The sequence below is a fragment of the Nipponia nippon genome, unplaced genomic scaffold, assembly GCF_047370975.1.
Source record: "Nipponia nippon isolate SJK-2023a ecotype South Korea unplaced genomic scaffold, ASM4737097v1 scaffold_5, whole genome shotgun sequence".
Lineage (NCBI taxonomy): Eukaryota > Metazoa > Chordata > Aves > Pelecaniformes > Threskiornithidae > Nipponia > Nipponia nippon.
In genome coordinates, this window is record NW_028262369.1 from 77,686,551 (window position 1) to 77,706,443 (window position 19,893).

A 19,893-nucleotide genomic window follows, 5' to 3' on the forward strand; every position below is an offset into this window, starting at 1 on the left:
GAATGTGTTTAAAGGGTGATTTTCATCCTCACAGGTTAGTAATGATTTTCAGCTAGCTCATAAAGGAGAAGAATTGGGATTCTGGCAGGAGCCGTGTTGGCCTTATTAGTTTGAATGGATAACTGCAAGTCAGTACATTATTGAGGATTTTACCACTCCTCGGAAGAGATGCATTGTTGCTTAGAGATAGAAAGTTCCTAGGGAATGTGATAGAATGGGTTAAGTTTGAAAGTCCATTATCAGTAATCTCCATGTTGTTGTAGCTCTAGTTACTTTATCCATGATTAAATAATTTTTAGAAAAATGGTAATAATTTATAACTTCTTAGTGCTTACTTGCCTGAGTGGTTTTATATATAGTTTATGTCTGTTAGGACATAGCTAATCCCTGTGCATATGAAAGGTTGCCATATTTCAGTCTTGCTGCAGGCATGAGTGGATTGCTTTTGTAGTCATTTTATGACAGATTTTATCACCAATTTTATTACCTGTATGGACGGGACCAGCAAAGCCTATGTGTGGTAAACAGCATGCCAAGTTCCTTTTTTTTCTTCTTTGTTTGGCTTACGTTCATATGCTCTGCATATCTTTGTCCCTAAAGGAAAGCATAAAGTGCCTGTCCTCATCCTCCAAATTGTGCTAACAAATTGCTTAGCAATGTTTTTTGGTGCAGATGCATAAATACATCTTGCTTGGATTTGTGTTGTAGAAAAAAGCTACTGTGTTTTCACTGCTCAGACTTGTTCACTGTAGCTTGCCAATTATGTCATGAACACGTCATGTTATTTGGCTAAATGAATACCTAAGCTTGGGGTCATTCAGAGCTAGTAGAGAAAGAAATCTGGACGTGATGGCAATAGATGAGTCAGTTGCCCTTAAAGCTGTGAATAATGGACCATTATTCTATTCTGTTCTGTTTTGCAGAACTTCAGAAACAAGAATCGCAAATTGTGGGTGTGGTTTTATTAAGCTCGCTAATATGAGGAATTTTGTTGACTTTGATGAATTCTTACTGTAAATCAGAGTTGTGGACTCAGACTTGCTCTGTGTTGAAAAGGCCTGTTTCAAGACAGATGCTCTCCTAAAGATATCTTTTCCTTTTGCATTATGGATTTTGCTTCTTGGTGATAGATTTCATTTTTATGATATTGAAGTTATTTGTGAGCATTTAAAGAGGAAATCTGACAAATAACACAATTGCTTTATTTCTCTTTCCCTTTTAAATCAAGAGGAATTTACCCACTCTGCAATCCGGTTTGGACAAGTTACACCACTGGAAATAGATATTCTCTACCAACTTGCAGATTTATACAGTGTTACTGGGTAACATAATAATTTTATCATTTTACAGTCATTATTTTGCTGTTTTCTGTGTGAAAACTACTCATTTTTGGTTTAATTTTAAAAAGTTGTGTGTTCCATTGTATTTCATTGCAGTAATTATTTCAATGTAAACTGACTTTGGTGTATGCATGGGTTTTGTAAGTGAATTGTGTACATCAAGCACAATTATTAATTGTCATGTCATAGGTATAGATATAAAATAGCAAAATACATGACAGTAGTCCCCAAAGACTACAATACACTGGTATTATTAACTTTAAGTATTGATGATGTTTTGCATGGGTCTTTAACACATGTGAAATCTTAGGTAGGAATACCTAAGTTTAATTTGTGTATTATATCCTTTATTACTAGTAATCAAGAACTTGCTTCTGAATAATCCAAACTCCCTTTATCTCCACTTGTGAGCTACAAGAAGAGAATGCCCTTCTAACTCTGAGGATTCTTTATTGCAGTGTAGCAGACTTTTTAAGATGTGCATTCAAATATGACAGGTGTTTTTTTTAAACTCAGGATGTATTCTGTGGGGTGTGGCCAGGAATACTGTATTGAATATGTTTGATGTTTATCTAATTTGCTTTTCTCTGCCTTGTGTAAAGGCGCTTAACTTTGGCAGATATTGAGAGAATAGCACCGCTGGCTGAAGGTGCGTTACCTTACAACTTGGCAGAGCTCCAGAGGCAGGTAGGTAGAGGTGATATATATAATAAAATTTTTGAAGTTAAGTGAATGTTTACATGTACCTGCAGATGAAAAATAAGAATAATACACTTTAAACAGGTTCCTAACAAGTGAAACATGCTGTGTTTATTGCAATAAGGATAGAAGTGGGGCAGACTGTTGAGTATGTGTCTAAACAAGATATTAGATGTCATATTGAAGGATGGCCTGTTTAGATATGAGCATGTATAGATAGTTGGATTCCTTACTGTGAATGCATTTGTTCACTCCTGAGAAGGCCTTTTACTTCACTAAGTACTGTAACTCTGTAATTATACAATTATTTTTAGATAGTAAAAAATATAAGTATTAAATGCAAGGCTTATAAATGTGTTCTTTTTTGAAAAAATGGATGAAATGATTGGCTTAACCATTTATCTAAAATGGTAATTGAATTTTAATGTACTTGTTGGCTATCTGACCTAGACAGTAGAAGGGGAATTCAAATGTATTGGGACTGATGAAAAGGGTAGAATTAGAAGATGAAAAATATTGCAGTAGGATGTTAAACCTCTGTTTCACCAGACCTTTACATTCATGTTTGCTAGCTTTGCTTTTATCATAGTTTCCTTACTAAACATATGCATGTATAGTACAGCATAAGAGTCCCAGACTGTGCAGTAGGATTTTGAATATAAATTGTTTCTTATTTCAATGGCTCTTTTTACAACTGTAAGAGCTGAAGATTTAGGACCAAACATTATGCAAGTGTTTAGCTTATGGTTAGACTTTCCACCACAGTTACTGTGTACCATACTGCTCACTTTCAGGAGTATAGTTTGCAAGTTTGTGTTAAAAATAAATGTAGGTTTTGGGGGCTTATCTTCACTATATTTTTGGTTCAGCATATAATGTGAGAGATTTTCTTTTGCAAACAGATCTGTCTAACGCTAGTTAAGTTGTGAATTAAATTTTACCTTAACCTTCATCTAAGGTTGAACCTGAAGTACTGCTGATACTGAAGCTCGCAACATAATGGGGCATCTGCTGTGCTGCTAAGAGAAATACTCCATTCCATTCCAGATATATTCTAGGGAAATCCTTTTTCTGGAGCATTTTGTAGGTGACTGCTCTCACGAGAGTAGTTCAGGGGGAATTAACTCAACTGTTAATAATGTAAAGATAATAAAGCACTCAAGAAAATCCTTGAAATGGTTACACAGCAGATTCAGAAAGGAAGACATACATACTTGGTGAATTACACAGGTGCATAATCATAAAATACATAGGCTGGTTGCACATTGGTATTTATTATGCAAAACAAAAAAAATTGGATCTGCTCTTAAAAGTTTCTGATGCACAATCTTTTATTTATTTTTACTGTTAGAACTTCATGAGAAATTGCAGTTCCACACAGAGCTGTACGTTCTCAAGTAAGCTTTACAAGAAAATACAGTAGTGTTCATCTGAACCAGCTCGTTTTGGTCCAAGGATGTCTCCACATCCCCTTTTCTTCTGTAATATACAAAGGGAAGTAGGATATCTAATTCTTAAGATCTTGTATGAGCATATCCCATAGTTATGACTAAATGCATCTTTGTCTACTCAATAGATAAATATAATTTTTCATCCTGAAGGTTCCCATTTTCTTACAATGTCTAAACAACTCCAATTCTCTCTCTTGCAGTCTGCGTTAAGAGTTTATGGGGTGCCTATCAAGACATCCAAGGGCTCTGATTCCCAAGTGACCATAGGCTGGTTTGGGCTGCGTTCTGCTCCCAGCTGCCCACGCCTCGCTTGGTACGCAGACAGCTGAGGTTCTTAACCAGATCCAGCTGCTGAACGGCCACATCTTGCAGCTCAGCATTTACGGCAATCTGATGCTGGTGATGAGTTACGTTAAAATGCTGCTCCTGAATTGCAGTGATTCAGCAACTAATTCCCAAGTAGCTCAGCCATCTGGGCTGTTGGGGCAGGAGGACATGCAGCTGGCAGCAATGCCTTTGTCAGCCATTCCAAGCTACACTATCTCCCATAAAGTGAAATTCAGATTCTCTACCCTGGTGATGCCAGTGACAGTACTGCTGCAGGGTGGTCTGAGATAAAGGGGCAGCGCATTGACAAATTCACCTGTGCCTTGTTCGCCATGTGAATGTCCTGTATTTGCCAGTGGATGAGGGGTCCCAGGAGTCTGTCTGAAAAGGAAGGCTTGCATTTATAAAGCCTTTTATTCCTCAGCTCACTTTTTACGCATATTGCAAAGAGGTTCCTTTAAGCAGTCGTATCCATCCACTACAAAACCTAGGATATGTATCAATGACAGGAAAATCTTGAAAATCGTTCAACTGCTATGGTTGAAAAATTGTCCTATACAGAATACAGCAAGTCTTCCATATGTGGAAATTTGAGTGTATTTTCATTACTGTTATTACAGGTGGATTTGATCATTCAGTTCTCTTTCAAACAAATTAGTCTGAACTGCAGTGTCTTGTCTGTTCTTAATGTTACCACTCTGTTGTCCTTAGGCAATTAGACATATCTGAGCCAATGAAATAAGTGTCCAACACCTACTTAATGGTAACAGCCTTCCTATGAATTCCTCAAGACAAGAATGATGGAATGGATTGACGCAGAAATGTGTATGCAATGTTTATCCAGACTCACAAGAAATATTTTTGATGAAGCCTTGTAATTACATTCTGAACTGCCAACTTTGGTTTTAATTGGTGTCTTTGTGGCATTCACCTTTCTGTGTAGACGAAACACTAACTTGTTTTGTTTTACACTTCAGAATTACCTTTGTAGCTTGGCAGTGTTATAAAATGAGCTCATTGTTTAAAGTTTCACTCGTCACTAGAACAGAATATACTCTTTTCACACTCTTGGAGTAATACGTTGTATTTTCATCCTATTCCACATTCTGTGTTAAGAGAGCACAGCAGAAAGCAAAGTAATTTCATTTTCTTTGTTTTATAAGGAACAGTCTTTTATTAGACCTTATCCTAAATTAACCTTATATTACCTTATTTAACTGTGTCGATAAAATGAAAGATAGATATCCCTTTCTGGAAGAGAGAATATCATTCCAGTGAGGTCCAGCTGTCCCTGGAAAATGAAAACAAGTCTGTAATCACTTTTATGTGATTTTAAAATTCCTTCTTAAAGGAAAATCTAAATTTTTACATAAACTCACTGTATCTTTTTAGATTTGGTGGAAATGGAAATTAGCCTGCTTTCAAACCATGTTTACTTTATTGTCAATTTTTTCATTGTGTAAGATTTTCTTAAAGCCTAGCAGCTGAATATCCTATAAGGATGACAGCTACAGTAATTTGATGTTTATAAATATTCATGATTTGAAAGCTATAGCATTAATTACATTCATTTACATATCCATCTGAACATATAAGTAAACTGCAAACTTTGTGGACACTTATTTAATAATAAAAAAGTGCCGTTTCCTTCACAAAGAATTTGATTTTTAACATCGAGTGACATATTCATTAAGAATAATGTCTGAATGTAATGATTGGATTTTGATGAGAACTCTGTGGAGATTAGAACAAAAAGAATAACCTTAAAACAGCTAAAAGGCAGCAGGTGTGCTAAACTAGGAGAAAATTTTTGTGGAATGAAGAACCCGTCCTGTTTCTAAGCCTTTTTGGGGCAGTATCATCACATATGTCTTTTATTTACATGAATCAAAAGAGATATCTCTGTATTTTAGAATTTATTTTTGTAGTTATTTTGGTTTTATTGTGTTGTTTTTTTTTTAAGATCAGGAAAATTTAGTGTTTTGAGACTAGTGAGGACATTCTTCAGATTTATTGCTTTTATTTGCTTGTAAAGGCAATATGTTTGATTTATCCTTTTTTATGCTGGTCCACATATGCAGTTTATAATTTTGGTGCTACCCAGAATTTCTCTGTTCTTCTCTGTTAAGCTATATCGTTGGGGGAGGAAAATGTCCTGTGGAAGGAAATGGTGGTAGCGGTATCTTTTTCTTCTGTGGAAAAAACATATAAAATATAATTAATGTTTTTTTACAGGTAATGATTCCATCTTAATCTTACAGGCTTTTGTCCTACATTGTGTACATACAGTGTAACATTATGCAATAAAGGCAGGTTTTTGCACATCCAATGTAATAGCAGTCCAAACAGAGTAGCTTACGCTGAGGTACATGCTGTCTTTCTGTGGAAATTCCACTTTCCAGAGCTTCTATAAGCTGAACATAACTTAGTTTAGCCTTGGTGAGTTAGCTGTGAAATGTGCATGTGATAATCTTTGTGGAGAATTCATAATGTGCATCACAGCAAAGCTCCCTGTAGCAGTCTGAGGTCTGTATACATTCCAGCTGTGCTGTCAGGAGCGCATCTGCTAACGGTACAGGGTACTTTTAAGAAAAACAGGTTTTTGTTTGGGAGATGAGCTTTAGTGTCTGCTTTAATATGGAATTTAACAGTTAATCTCTTGGCCACTTATATAACCCAGACAAGTTATACTGCATAATAAAAATTCTTCTCTAATCCCCTTATTTATGTTTGGAAGAAAGTTGGGTCCATCTTGCACGCCTTATGGTGCAAGTTTGTGAACACTTACATCTTGTTTACCAGTTACCTTGTTTCTAATAACCATCTAATAATATGATTATGAGTCTTGGCAAATATTTTCTCTGCGGACTTGTATTTATTTAAAACACTAATACATTTATAGTAGTGTATGTGATTGAAGTGAGTGAGGTCATCATTGTGTCTGTACATTATCAACTGCCTGAAAAAGTCTTGTGGAGAATACTTTGGGAAATAATTGACTTTTTGCTTGTTTTGAAGACATGAAATGTCATGTTTATGCTAGGTATTAGTGTATATGTAATCTTAAAATATATCCCATGCTGATGAATGATGCCTCTGAGATACTGAATTCCTTTTGAGATATTGAATTTTATTGAGCCAAGAGGGGGTTCCGTGCCTTATGAATTCAAAGGCAACAGAATGGAAAGTAGCAAAATTTATTTGACTTTCTGTCTACTTTTTCTTGACCATAGTTGTTTCAGTTATACTAGGAATATGTAAGGAAGAATATTTTCTGAAAGGAATATTTGAAAAATGTGCTTTATTCATTAGGCGTAATGAAAGTTATATAGTAATTTCTTTTTTTTTTTCCCTCCTTTACATAATGCTACCAGTTTTTATTAGATTATTTCTGTAACGTCATAAAAGCCAATTCACAGGCATCTTTGTTTTCTCATGCAGATTTTCAAGCTTTTTTTTTTCCTTTTCTTTTCCTCACACAGCAATCTTTTGGAGAGTTAGGCAGGCCTATCTGGCTCCAGGTAGCTGAGTCAGCTTACAGGTTCACTTTGGGCTCAATTGCTGGAGGTGAGTAATATTTCTGGCCAGACTACTTGGTCTCATCTAAGGTGCATTTCTTGGTTATACACATGAAGAACTGGAGAGTGGAACCACTTTTGGTTGTGCCATTCCCTTTCTTCCCCTATCGATTCTGTTCTAGTATCCCTCAACAGCTCTCTGAAACGCTACTCCAGTAATGCATTTCCTTACTGGTAATTCAGATTGGTTTTCTTTGTTCTACACACCTTGTTTTATGTAATAGTGTAATCCATTCTCCTTGAGACATTTTTGTTACTTCCAACATATCAGAGATCTTAGCAGCTTATATATTCATAAGAATTATATACTACACCAACAATGATGTTGCAGAAATAATACTCCAAATCCTTTCTTACAGCTGTTGGTGCTACTGCGGTATATCCCATAGACCTGGTGAAAACTCGTATGCAGAATCAGCGCTCCTCTGGTTCAGTTGTAGGAGAGTTGATGTATAAAAACAGCTTTGACTGCTTTAAAAAGGTTTTGCGTTTTGAAGGCTTTTTTGGTCTTTACAGAGGTAAGTGAATAATCTCTCTCTCTCTCTTCAGGGATTTTCTGTTTTGTTTTGTTTGTTTGTTTGTTTTTTTAAATACCTGAACAGCTAGTTTCTGATGGAAAAAACAGGAAACTTGATATCATGTACAATTTTGCTTCTGTTTCGTAGAGCTGGATATTTCTGGTATCTTGAGCACTGTTCATCATAAACAATTGCTGGGAAAAAATGAGCATATTTTTATTGTTACTGTTTTGCTCCTTGCTGCTTAGGTTGTTTAAAGTCTTAATTTCTGGGGTGTGAGTGTTGTGGACATGATTGTTATCTCACAAACTGAGGATTGTAACTTTTGTCTGGGGGCAAACATCAGGAGCAGATTAGCATCTGAGGAGTAAAGATCCATTTTACTGCAAATATTTTTTGTTAAAAGAGACAAAAGACAGTCATTTTGAAATGTAACTGTTAAACTGGATGCCAGATCTTATGCCTCATACTTTTACAGGTAGTGGGACTTGTTTTATGATTTTATCCTGTGAACAAGAAATTGCATGCTGCTGTTATATTATGTTGCTCTATTTTACTTTCAAATATCAACAGTGGAACTCATAAAAGTTCTAATTTAAAAAAAATAAAAAACTTCTAAAATACAGGTTAAGAATTCAAAGCAACCTTTTATCGGTTTTATCAGTTAGACTGAAAGCTATCTTACATCTTCTTTTAGCTTAGGAGAAGATTCTGAATGGGTTTTTATCACATCAATAAGATGACTTACATAGAGGGTACATGCTAGCTAGTCCTCTGAAACTGATATTTAGTTGAATTCTCTATTTTTAATTGTCATTTTACATAACTTAATGAAGTGCACAATTTTTGTAAGGATCGGTAAGGTATTTATTAATTGGCACTTTTTTTTTTTTATTTGGAGAAAAGTCACTCACTTCTGTGATAGTCACAGCCTTTTTTTCTGCTTTGCAATGTGTTCTGTCAGTGAAGACACTGGACAGTGTCCTTTAAGGACAGTATCTGAGAAGTTTTTGCCTGTGAAAGTCTGTGAATTCTGGCTAAAGAGTTTTGTAATCTTGCAGGATTTTGCTGTGCAAGTGAGTAGAGGGAGGAATATGTCAGTGAAAATGTTAATGAAATAGCTGTAATCTCTGTAAATTACGTCTTACTGGTAAATTGTTTTCCTTTTTTGTTGCTAAATCTTTCACAAAAGCAAATACTCGAGTTACATTTATGAGACGGTTTCTGCAGTGCTGTTCTACAGTACTGTTTTCTTTCTCTTCCTGCCCCCCCTCTCCAACCACATGCTTTTGCACAGCAGCTTCTAAAACTGATCATTTGTTATTTTTATTTTTGTTTTCTAACCTTTCTCAAACACTTCGAAATCAAGGATGATTCCATTGATGAATTAAAAGCAATGCTTTACACTTGAGAAAAAATGTGCTTGTTTGAAAGAATGTCAGCTTGTTAAACTTCTTAGTAGTCCATTTAATAATTGTCTCTAAGATTGTTTAGCATAAGAAGTTCATGTAGTTGTGTTGAAAATGTTACAGTTAATGATCAACATGTTACTAAGGTCTTGGACTCATAGAATTAGATGGTCTGTGAAAGTTTATTAAACTAAACAACAGAAACAATTATGGAGTTGACTGTGGGTCTGTTACTGGGTTATTATATTCCTGAGCTGGATTATCTTAATTGTATTGTAACATAACGGTACAATGTAGTTGTTTACCGCAGTTTAAAAAATAGATTTGAATGCATACTGGAAAGTTCATATTTTTAAATAAAAACTTAGACTTTTTGGTCAAGAAAATCATGACACGTTTGAATCCTGGCATCCAACTTCAGAACTAATGAAGTATCTTCTAAGGCCCTCAGTAGACCATGCAGGGTCCCAGGTTCTCTGGCACACCGAATGTGTGTGCCCAACGAGTTCAGCCGCATAAAGGGAGGGTGGGGAGGGTTGTCTTGTGGTGTTTTGCCTGGTAGTTTTGGGTTTTTAAAGTGTAGGCACTGCAGAGCTGGATTTTCTTTTCATGGTAGATCAGAGATTCAGGCTGGGAGGGCAGCATTTCTTTTTGTTATTGTCAACCTTTCTTTGTATTTAATAACTACCTTTCCTCAGCATAGTAAGTCTGTAAATCGCACAGAAAGTACTACGTTGGAAGAAAACACTACACTGCATATATTAATTGCTGCACTTTCTATTTGGGTGCATTTGTTCTGAGCTTCCTCTTAAGGAAGTAGTATAAAAATTCTGCAGGCTGAGTACTTTCGCTGATTTTGAACATTTTACATTAATTTTTAGCTATTATTCTTTTCACTTAACCGATAGCGGAAAACTGCATCGGTACAGTTTTGTTGCTGTTATCTGATATATGATATAATTAGCATGGGATTTTTTGTTAGTTAACTGGCAAACACTTCTGACAAACTGATATTCCCTAACCACGGAATAACATTAGGAAATGAACACTTCTAATAAAAATAAGCCTTTTAAGTTTTATAATCTATACATATGCCAAAATGACTGTGGAGAAAATGGATTTAAAAATAACAGATGCTGTTCTAATCTTGTATGTTAGGAAGTTAAGACTGCCATCTACTGATTTTTTTCTTAAACCTATTAGTTCCTAGGAAAATGTATGTGCTGTTGTCAAATGGCAGTTCATTTTGATAGTAGCTATTTTCCAGGAGCAAGAGCCTTTTCAAAATCAGTTTCTGTCCACTAATGCTTCCTCTTTGGTGAGATAAAAAAAACTTAATAGTAACAGGGTTTAAAGAAGTTCATGCTACCATGTTGGACTGAACAAGAGAAAATCCTTTATATCCTTAGTTGACTGGAGCCTTCAGAAAACTCAGGTTAGTGAGTCAAGTAGAAGCGAGTTGATAATTTATCGTAGTCACGTGTATATCTCACAATTACTCTCCTATTTTAAAAAGTAATTGCAAGCTTTATGGGAAAATTATATTAAGGGGCTAAAAAAGTCAGATGAACTCTTATGTAGTAGACAAATCCAAAGTGTATGTTCAGTCCTTGCCCTTTTTTTTTTCCTTCTGTACAGCAACAGCATCAGCCTTGACTTGGTTGTGGAAGGCAGATCTGGTCACCCTTTTCACTACCATTTTCAACAGAAATCTTAATATAAAATTGTATTGGTATGAGTATGCAGTGCTCTAGCAAGAGCATCACATACATAAATGCCATCCACCTCAAAGGATATCCCATGTGCAGAAAGGCATTTCTGTAGAGCTCTTATGAAATACTAGTTTCTGTATTAGGAAGATAATGTTGCCTTATGATGTCTTTGTTTCTATAGGCTTGTTACCACAGCTGATAGGTGTTGCTCCAGAAAAGGCTATTAAGCTAACTGTACGTATCTTTTTTTTTTTTTTCCCGGCATCCTTTTGTTTGTTAACATACACAGGATTTATTTCCTAAAATGTGTGAAAGATGACCACTTACAAGCACTCTAATATATATGGTTACAGATGTACTTGATATATGTTAATAAGGAAGAAAAATAACTTAAAATTTTGTGTAATGTATTGTATCTTTATTAGGTTAATGACTTTGTCAGAGACAAATTTACTAAGAAAGATGGTTCCATACCACTCCCTGCAGAGGTCCTTGCTGGAGGCTGTGTAAGTATCTGTCCTGTATTCCTAGGAAAAATTGATTCTCAGTCACGTGCGGTATAGTTGGAATGACAGTTAATGGGTGTGCTTTATCGATTTGAACAGAACTGTTCTTTTTTCTCCCAGTCACAAGAACTAAAAAAAGTACTTTTTTTGTTTGGAAAGCTTTGCATACTTCTGAGTTGAGTTGCCTTGGGATTACATGCTTGAAGAACTTCTTTTGGCCCAGTTTCTAACTTCAGTTTCAGCAGTGGTTTTATTCACAAAAGGCTAAATGGTTTTATTCAGAAAAGGGTGCCTTTTCTCCTTTTCCATACTTTTGCTTGGGTTGGCGTTCATGGTTAATTTGGAAAGATACAGGTAGTCCTTGAGAATGGATTATAGAGATCATGTTTGAGCTGTCTCCAGCAGGGGATGGAGCTAGAACCATTTAAAAAATCTGTTTCTTGCTGAAGATTTTAAGAAGGAAAAGAAACGCACTCTTCAACTTGCTACATGTGAAATTTTTCTGTTTGTGACAATGTGGAAAAACTGAACAATGTAGTCTTATCTTTCAGATAACAGGTATGAGTAAATTTTCAAATGACTTCATATAGAATGCAGCTGCATTACTCCAGACGCTAACTACATCTATCATCTAAACACAGTTCAAAAACAAGTTGTGTTTTTGTTGAGATTTAGGGCTGTAATTCAGTGGATCACTTAGCAATCTGTAAGTGGTTTGAATTGATACTGATCATAAATTTTTTTTGGTTTTGCACATTGACTGATTTAATTTGTGGGATTCCCCAACAGTTGTTAACCCTATAAAATGTTTAAGGCTTAAGTTAGGTTTCTTCTGTAGCGGAGAACACTAATAACTTCCAGTTGAGTAGGCTGACAGGCTGGTATAAAACCTCCTCAGCTTACAACAAAACCTGGGGCAGAAAGGTTGTTGACCTCTGCAAACTTTTAATTCAAAGAAGCAGCCCTGAAGGGAGGCTGCTTATAGTTCTGCCTGATTTAATTTGGCAGCCTGGTACATGCTTGAGTCTTCACCTGTCAGTGTACAAAGTTTATTTTCTGAGAAATGTGAGAAAGCAGCTGTGATGTATAGCTAGCAAAAGACTAACCTTTTTCTGGAAAGCTCAATAACACAGAAAGCACATACAGGTCATTTATAACAGAAGTGAATATAATTCATTAGTGTTTTTCTCTGTGTTGTGGTTAAATTAATAATTAAAATCAAACATCTGATTATCAGTTTTATTCTTTTATATTCTTTTGTACTGAAGTGTATAATATTAAATTCAATCTATATTAGAGGCTTTTTCACTTCCTGGTAGGTACTTCTTTTTCAAAATAACTTTAATGTCTTACTGTCTGTAATGAAAATGCAAAAATTGGGGAGAAATGTGAGTTTCAGATAAGCTTTCAGAAATTTGGATGTTTCTTTGAAGCTGAGCAGTTTTATAATCTGTCCAACACAACTCTTGTCTTAGCTGATATTCTCATCTCCTTTTTCAAGATAATACTTATCTCACTCTATGTAGGAGATTTTTAAACAAAGTTGGCCTTTGTAGGAGAGGATTTGGCCACAGTTTAGCAACCTCAGGGCTGTTCATTTCTTTGTAGCCTGCTCTGGATCATCCGATATCTTACCAGTTGACGACTTTTCTGTCTGTACTGCTGCTTAGTTCCATTTTAGCAATTTCACTTCTTCCTAAATACTAGAATCTGTTTTAGCAAGCCTATAAAGTTTATTCTAAAAGTCTGACAGTATCAGTTGCCTAAAGCAGTAGCAAGTCGACATGTTAGTCTTTCTCATCCTCAGTCCTTTTCATCCTCATTGTCACAGCTCTTTTCTATGTTGCCTTGCTTGGAAATAGGGTTGATCTTTGCCCTTTTGGTGTTCATTGTATACTGTTTTTCTACAAAATATTATGGGATAACCAACAGTTATATCAAAGGAAGTGCCACAAGTAAATTAGTCCATTTCTACGCGCAGGGGCATGCAAGATTTTCTGTTTGGGTGATGCTACCTTTCTTCTTTGTTTTTCCTTTATTCTATTCCTTCTCTGTCTGTTAGTACAAAATGATGGGTTACTGTGGGACTGTTTGCATTTTATATATGCCAAAATTATTTTCAGCATCTGGATTTGGGTAGCTTGGTTTTTTTGTAGCTTTTCTTTATTGTTCAACACTTAAATATTTTGCTAATAGCACACTGTAAATATAGGCTAAATTAAAAACCTGCTTTTCACCTTGTCATAACATCAGAAGAAACAGCATTATACCTGTATGTAGTTCTCAGAGATGTACTTATTACTGTCTCTGACCATAAGTTGCCTGTGTTTAGTGTTGAACCTTCTCCCGATTAATAGGAATAATACACTTTTTCATCATTTCTGATATTGGATCATCTGGTAGCGGATGAGCAAGATGAGCAAGCCAGATTTTCAGCTGTTTTATAGAGTTTACAGCAGAGGCCTTCCTGACCTTTGAAGGCCCACCCTCTTGAGAGCTGTACAAAAGCACATTGTGCGTGCCACAGTCCTCAACCAAGAACAAAAAAAATTCTTGTGAGGAAGTGGAGGCAGCTTGGGAAAGGCTCCAGCAGGCGTAGCAAATTCTCCTCTCTGGATGGCAGTGCTGTATCAAAGCCTAAGACCCACACATGAGGACAGGTGAAACCTTTGACATTAAGACAGTAGTGATTCAGGAGAACCTGCGTAGGCTGTTTAGCTCTGGAGTGTCTGCAAGAAGTGCTATACCATCCAGCAAAGGGGCTACCCACAGGCACGTGCCTCCTCCAGAAACGATAACTCCAAGAGGCAGGGTCTCTTTGGCCAAAATCTTACTTCTCAGGCTCCAATTATTCTCAGCTCCTGTAAGGTTATGGAATAGATTCCTGTTCCCAGTAAGAGGAAACGTCCTCATTCTCATAGCTGTTAACAAAGACATCTGCTCACGCAGTGGCCTGTTTATATGGTCAGCTGCCTGCCTGTTGTCTTTCCTTCCTTGCTGCAGGGCAGGGACCTCCCACAGGCAGCCCGTGCCCTGTGCTCCTTGAAACCTACCTGCTAGCTGCTGGGCAATGTAAATGTCATTGGGAAGTGTAAGGCCTGCTCTGTCAGAGCCCAAATATTCCCAGCTGCTCCCAAGCTGTAGCTGTATTTGAAATCCGCAGAACAGCTACATGGGGCAGCTCAGTTACAGCGGTCAGGTCATACCTGTCAATGAAAGGGCTCTGGTCCCTGATGGATGAAACTGATATCCCATCTTCCTACCTTCCTGAGAGTAGGCTGGCTTGTTAATCATGAACAGCGCTATCCGCACTTACGCATGTTCAGAGAAAACAATTTCTTTCCCTACTGTTACTGTAATTAATTGAATTACATTTCATTGTAATTCAGTGATTAGCCTGCATTTCTGCCTTTGGCGTTTTCAGCTACCATTAGCTTTGAGTTGCAGGGGGACTGAGTGAGGCTTTGGCAATGCTTTCCTGTATCCCAACAGCGGCTGGGGAAGCAGAGAGCGCATACCTGATGTAGACGGTGCTTCTCAAAAGAACTTACACGCATGACACATGTGAGTGCACCATGAAGGACAAGGTGCTGTAGGGCAACTGTTCGTCCTCAGTTGGGAAGCGATGTTGAAGTAGACATCTAATGCTATGTAAATGATTCATAAGTACTGTTAGAGTAGACAAAGGTGCTGTGATTTTAAGCTGTAATTCCTGTGAGTTACACAGGAAGAAATGGATTCTTCCCATCAATGCAATATGCATGGTTCTTAGCATTTGGAAATGGATGAATCCTTTTTCATCTGAAAGATGTTTCCGATTTGTGCTGCAGGGAGGAGGAGAATGTGGGGTGCCAGACAGAAAGGGTCTAAGAACCCTTCTTGGAGGTGTAGGCAATGCATCTGTTGATGATTAGAGGTTGGGATGTGTGTGTGTGTTTGCACATGCATACACATAGAGGTCCAAATTTACCACTGATTTAAAAACTTTTATGTATTTAAACATTAAATCTAACATTTAGTCTAAATATTTTGGTATACTTGTAAAAATAATTTTCATATGTATTTATACATGTATGTATACATACGCACAAACATGTGTAAAGGCTTATCAGGCAAATAGGAATGTGTCAAATATTTATTTTTGAAAAAATAATTTAAAATGTTACTGTTTTTATTTAACAAACACAAAAATATAGAATTATAGCTGTCGGACTACTTTTCCTTCAAAATCTTGAAGATACTCTACTTTTAGTATACTTTAGACAGATAAAGTAAGAAGCAGAATCAAACTTTACTGCTTTATCTTAATCTCTGTTACAGACATTTAAATTTAGGGAGAAATTTATTGTTTAGTAAAAGAGGCAGTAAGGTTACTGTAGGTGCACGAGCAACGACAACTTTGCCTTGAGAAAGAAGTGCGAGTTCTTTTGATGTTTTTAAACCAGACTGTTTTAAGTAACGTCTTATTTTAGCTGCTTGTATGGGACATAGTTGTGGTCCAGGATGTGGTGGTTTCAAAAAGGAAGGAAGGAAGGGCTTGAAGTAGGCCTCTCCCCCTTTGTAGCATATGCCTCTCGGGTGGAATTGGAAAGGGCAAGAGGTCTCATGTTGTGGGGTCATTTGTGTATTTCCTTCAGCCTTTGGCATGTCATGGGGCGTTTGCTGTGGGATCTCAGACTACATCTTTTCTCTCATAACCTTTGCTGTCAGATTTAGTTCCTTTATTTGCTCCTTGTAGAGTTATTTTACATGACATTAAGGTTAAGTAGAAGCTTTTATTACTGGTATTTTTGATGTGTATGAATAACCTCCATTCAGAAACAAATTTGTCAACCTTTTTTAAAGTGTCTGTTGTAATTTATGTGTGAAGGGAGGTTTTTATGGGGGTAAAATCTAGATTTAGTGCACCTTCTCCAAAAGAAATTCAAGGACTGCAATGTATACCCCTGTGTGTATATACATGTGCACGTGTATTGAACATACATAGCTGACGGCTGAAGTAAGATACTTTGAAACAGAATGATGATGATTGATTGCCAATGATTTGCACAGAAGCATGGAGATTTGTATTGCAACCCTGCACGCTGCCAGTTCCTTCTTATTTGGAGATCCTTTGTGTCATTCTCCTCTGCACCCTCTTCTGGGGAGTGCTCCTCCTCTGCTCCCCAGGCAGCACTCTCCTCCGCCTCACACGTTCTTTGTCAGATAGTTAGGCAGCCACTTACTTAAAAAGAAAAAACAAACAAACAAAAAACAATCCTCGCATTCATTTTTAAAAAAATACACAATGAAAAAGTGAGTTTTCTTGTGTTACATGTTCTGTATTAAAGTCAATGCTTGTCGTATCTGTACTTGTGATATGTCTAAGGACCTAACTTATTCATGCAACTCCAGTGAATTCAGTGCCCCTCTTCCCCTGAATCAAATCACTGCTGTGCAGAAAAGTTTGCCGAGCTCCAAGTATAACTGTGTGAAAAGTCAAGACTTGGATAAAAGTACATGGTGCTAATAGGCAGTATTTAACTGGGTGTCTTGACAGTTACAGCTCTTTTTGAGAAAGCTGCCTGTTGAAAAGTTTGTCAACACTGTTAATACTCAATGTTCAAAGTGTTAATGTAATTAAAGAGCTTTTCAAATGGTTTTCTGCTGATAATATAAGCATATGTTAGGGTTTTCCTGATATGTTATTTTGTCCAATAACCCAATCATCAAGTCATATTTTAATATTAATATTGTTATAATATATAATTCTGTATTAACAATATACAATTAGTAACATTGTATACATAATTAGTATTGCTACTAAATTATTAAAATGTGTTGTGTTTAGAGTATTCTCTTTTCATTTCTGTATCAGAAGAGGGCTGTTGCTGATTTTAACAGAAATGTAGGCGGTTGTGCACCTAGGAGAGGAGAATGTTAATTGCAGGAAGATTGAATTCAGGGTAGAAAATAGAAATGTTTATGAATTGGCCTATTTGTGTTTCTGTGGTGGGTGTTAGGCAAATAGGAAGAGTTATTTTGGCTGCTCTGCAGGATGTGCTAATTTATAACATTAAAAATAAAAAATGGAATTTCACATATATATGTAAACAAAGAATGCATATTTAATAGGCAGGTAGCAGGTGATGGTCTAGAAGGAGTGAATTTCTAGCTTTGTGTCTAAATTTAAAGTTATTTGAATTTTTTGGGCGGCGCATTTTATTATGTAGTAAGAGCATTCTGCTTAATGTTTTATCTACCAAAATTATTTTAAAAAATGATGTAGGGAAATTATAAACATTTGAAATTGGTTTTCTGTTTAATGCAATATGAACAAAAAAATTGGCTATTGTTTAACAGAACTTCCCAGATGAGAATTTTCTGAGTTTTATTTAAATTGAAACTTTTCCTGGCAGGCCAGCCATTTCATCTTGCATGCATAGGTGTTTATGAACTGCGAAGGAAAAGGTGAGATGAGAAGTAAAGAGAGTCTGAAGAATGGCTTTGGACACGAGTGGTGTCAAGTAACTGAGTAAACACAATGCAGTAAGTCCGAGGAACGGAAGATGGGGTCAGTTTGGCTGGTCTGGGAGTGCCAGTGATCTTCCTGATGGTTGCAATAAATGTCCACAAAAATGTAGGCTTCGATTTTCTTTCTGAGGGGTGAAGAAGTGAGGGAATAAAACGAAGATTAACAATGTAGACTGATTATTTGAGTGGGAAGCGTTAAAGACAGTAACTACTACAGTGGTGATAATTAATCAAAAGCAGGGGTTGATCTCCCGCTGTTTGGGTTAAGGTGCTTTAGTAAAGCCGTAACAATGATGATTTTAAATGTCAATATTGAGTGAAGTAATAAACAGGGCTTGCAATAAAAGGATGGTAGTGTGCTCAGTAAAAGTTCGGTGCTTGGTGAGTGAAGATTCTGATGCTGCATGCCCCCATCCCGTAGATACTACCCGAGTGCTTGGTCATTCTCGGTAAGCTGTTGAGGTTTGCAACGCTCTTTTGTCTCAAGTCTAGAATAATTCCAGTTACCAACGTCTAAGACATGCTTCAGGGCTAATCTCAAGTTTATTCTGCCTGCTGCTGGAGAGAGGAAGGTTGTGCTATAGGCAGAAAGGATTAGTGTTCATTAGTTCTAAATCAATTAGCAAAGAACACCATGGATGCTGTCCAGGAGGTGCTGTAACAGACTATTGATTTTCCTTCACACACCCACACACACCCAGCATCACAAAGAGAGTTTATTTCCTGGGCAGTTTAGAAGTGGAAAAAAGCTTTAATTGCAGATGATCTGCATCTTTTTTCCTTCACTAAGATTTGATGGGTTGGAGGAATAGATGAGGATTAAGAGGAGCTTTTAGATGGTGAAAGAAATGCTTTTTGAAGTCGGCTGTTTTCAAGTGGTTATATGCCGTAAATTTTAAGGAATTGATTTTAATTTTTAAATGAAAAAAGGTGGCTTAGGAAGAGGGGAAAAGAAAGCTTAGTAAAATTTAGCTGTTTTGCGATGAACCACATACTTCTCTAGAAGTGAATAGTAGTACCTACAGCAAACCAGGGAGAAATCTAAACATGTCATTTTAAATAGGTTTACATGCTTCTGAGCCTGAACTGTCAGATTGAATCTCTCTCAAATCTGAAACAGTTCTTTGGAAGTCTTTGGTTAAAGTGCAGAATCTGAAGCAGCTCTGCAACACTACTGCTAGGAAGTACGGAAGGCAGTCCTTCAGCACTGCTGAATGGGAATGTTTCCTGCATGTAACATCTGTCATGCTCAGCTCAGAGAAAGATAGGACTCCTGGTTCTATCTAGTATCGTATTTTGAAGTGCTACTCTTCCTACTTAAATTGTATATTTTGTTTCCACTTAGGACAATTAGAGGCTGCTAAACAAAACTCCAAACACCTTTTCTAATAATGTAAAATTACACCATTAAATGCAAATTTACCTTTCAAACAGCATCACCACTAAATGCAAATAACATGTCTACACATTGGTGATGGATTATTATTGAATAAACATAAGGTCGTCTTTACATGTGCTTGATGCTCTAGTAGCACAAGTCTAATGATTATTTTAGTTTAGTATTTCGGGTAATATCTGATGATAGACTTTTAAACACAGCCACGACTTCTAGAAAGTGATGTCAAGGAGAAGAGCAGAGACAAACTGAATTAATCCACCTCTGTGGACTATAAACATATAAATGTAAAAATTTATTTCGTACAAACCCACGATTTCTGATTCGGGGCTTTTAACTTCCAAACAGGTGCTTTATTAAATATCTCACATGTATTTTTACATGAGAGTATCAGTCAGTGCAGTGAAAAGTGAAGGCACTCAGCACCTTGCAAAAGTCAACCTG

At 36.6% G+C, this 19,893-nt stretch overlaps 1 protein-coding gene across 4 annotated transcripts in view; it reads left to right on the plus strand.

Moving 5' to 3' along the window:
- Window positions 1–19,893, plus strand: part of SLC25A12 (solute carrier family 25 member 12) — a 52,787-nt gene that overhangs the window by 26,630 nt on the left and 6,264 nt on the right. For all 4 annotated transcript variants that reach the window (XM_087731120.1, XM_087731121.1, XM_087731119.1 and 1 more), the window contains 6 exons: window positions 1,229–1,322; window positions 1,943–2,027; window positions 7,300–7,384; window positions 7,755–7,913; window positions 11,216–11,268; window positions 11,460–11,540. In XM_087731120.1, the coding sequence (XP_087587246.1) occupies window positions 1,229–1,322; window positions 1,943–2,027; window positions 7,300–7,384; window positions 7,755–7,913; window positions 11,216–11,268; window positions 11,460–11,540 (557 nt within the window). The remainder of the gene's footprint in view (window positions 1–1,228; window positions 1,323–1,942; window positions 2,028–7,299; window positions 7,385–7,754; window positions 7,914–11,215; window positions 11,269–11,459; window positions 11,541–19,893) is intronic.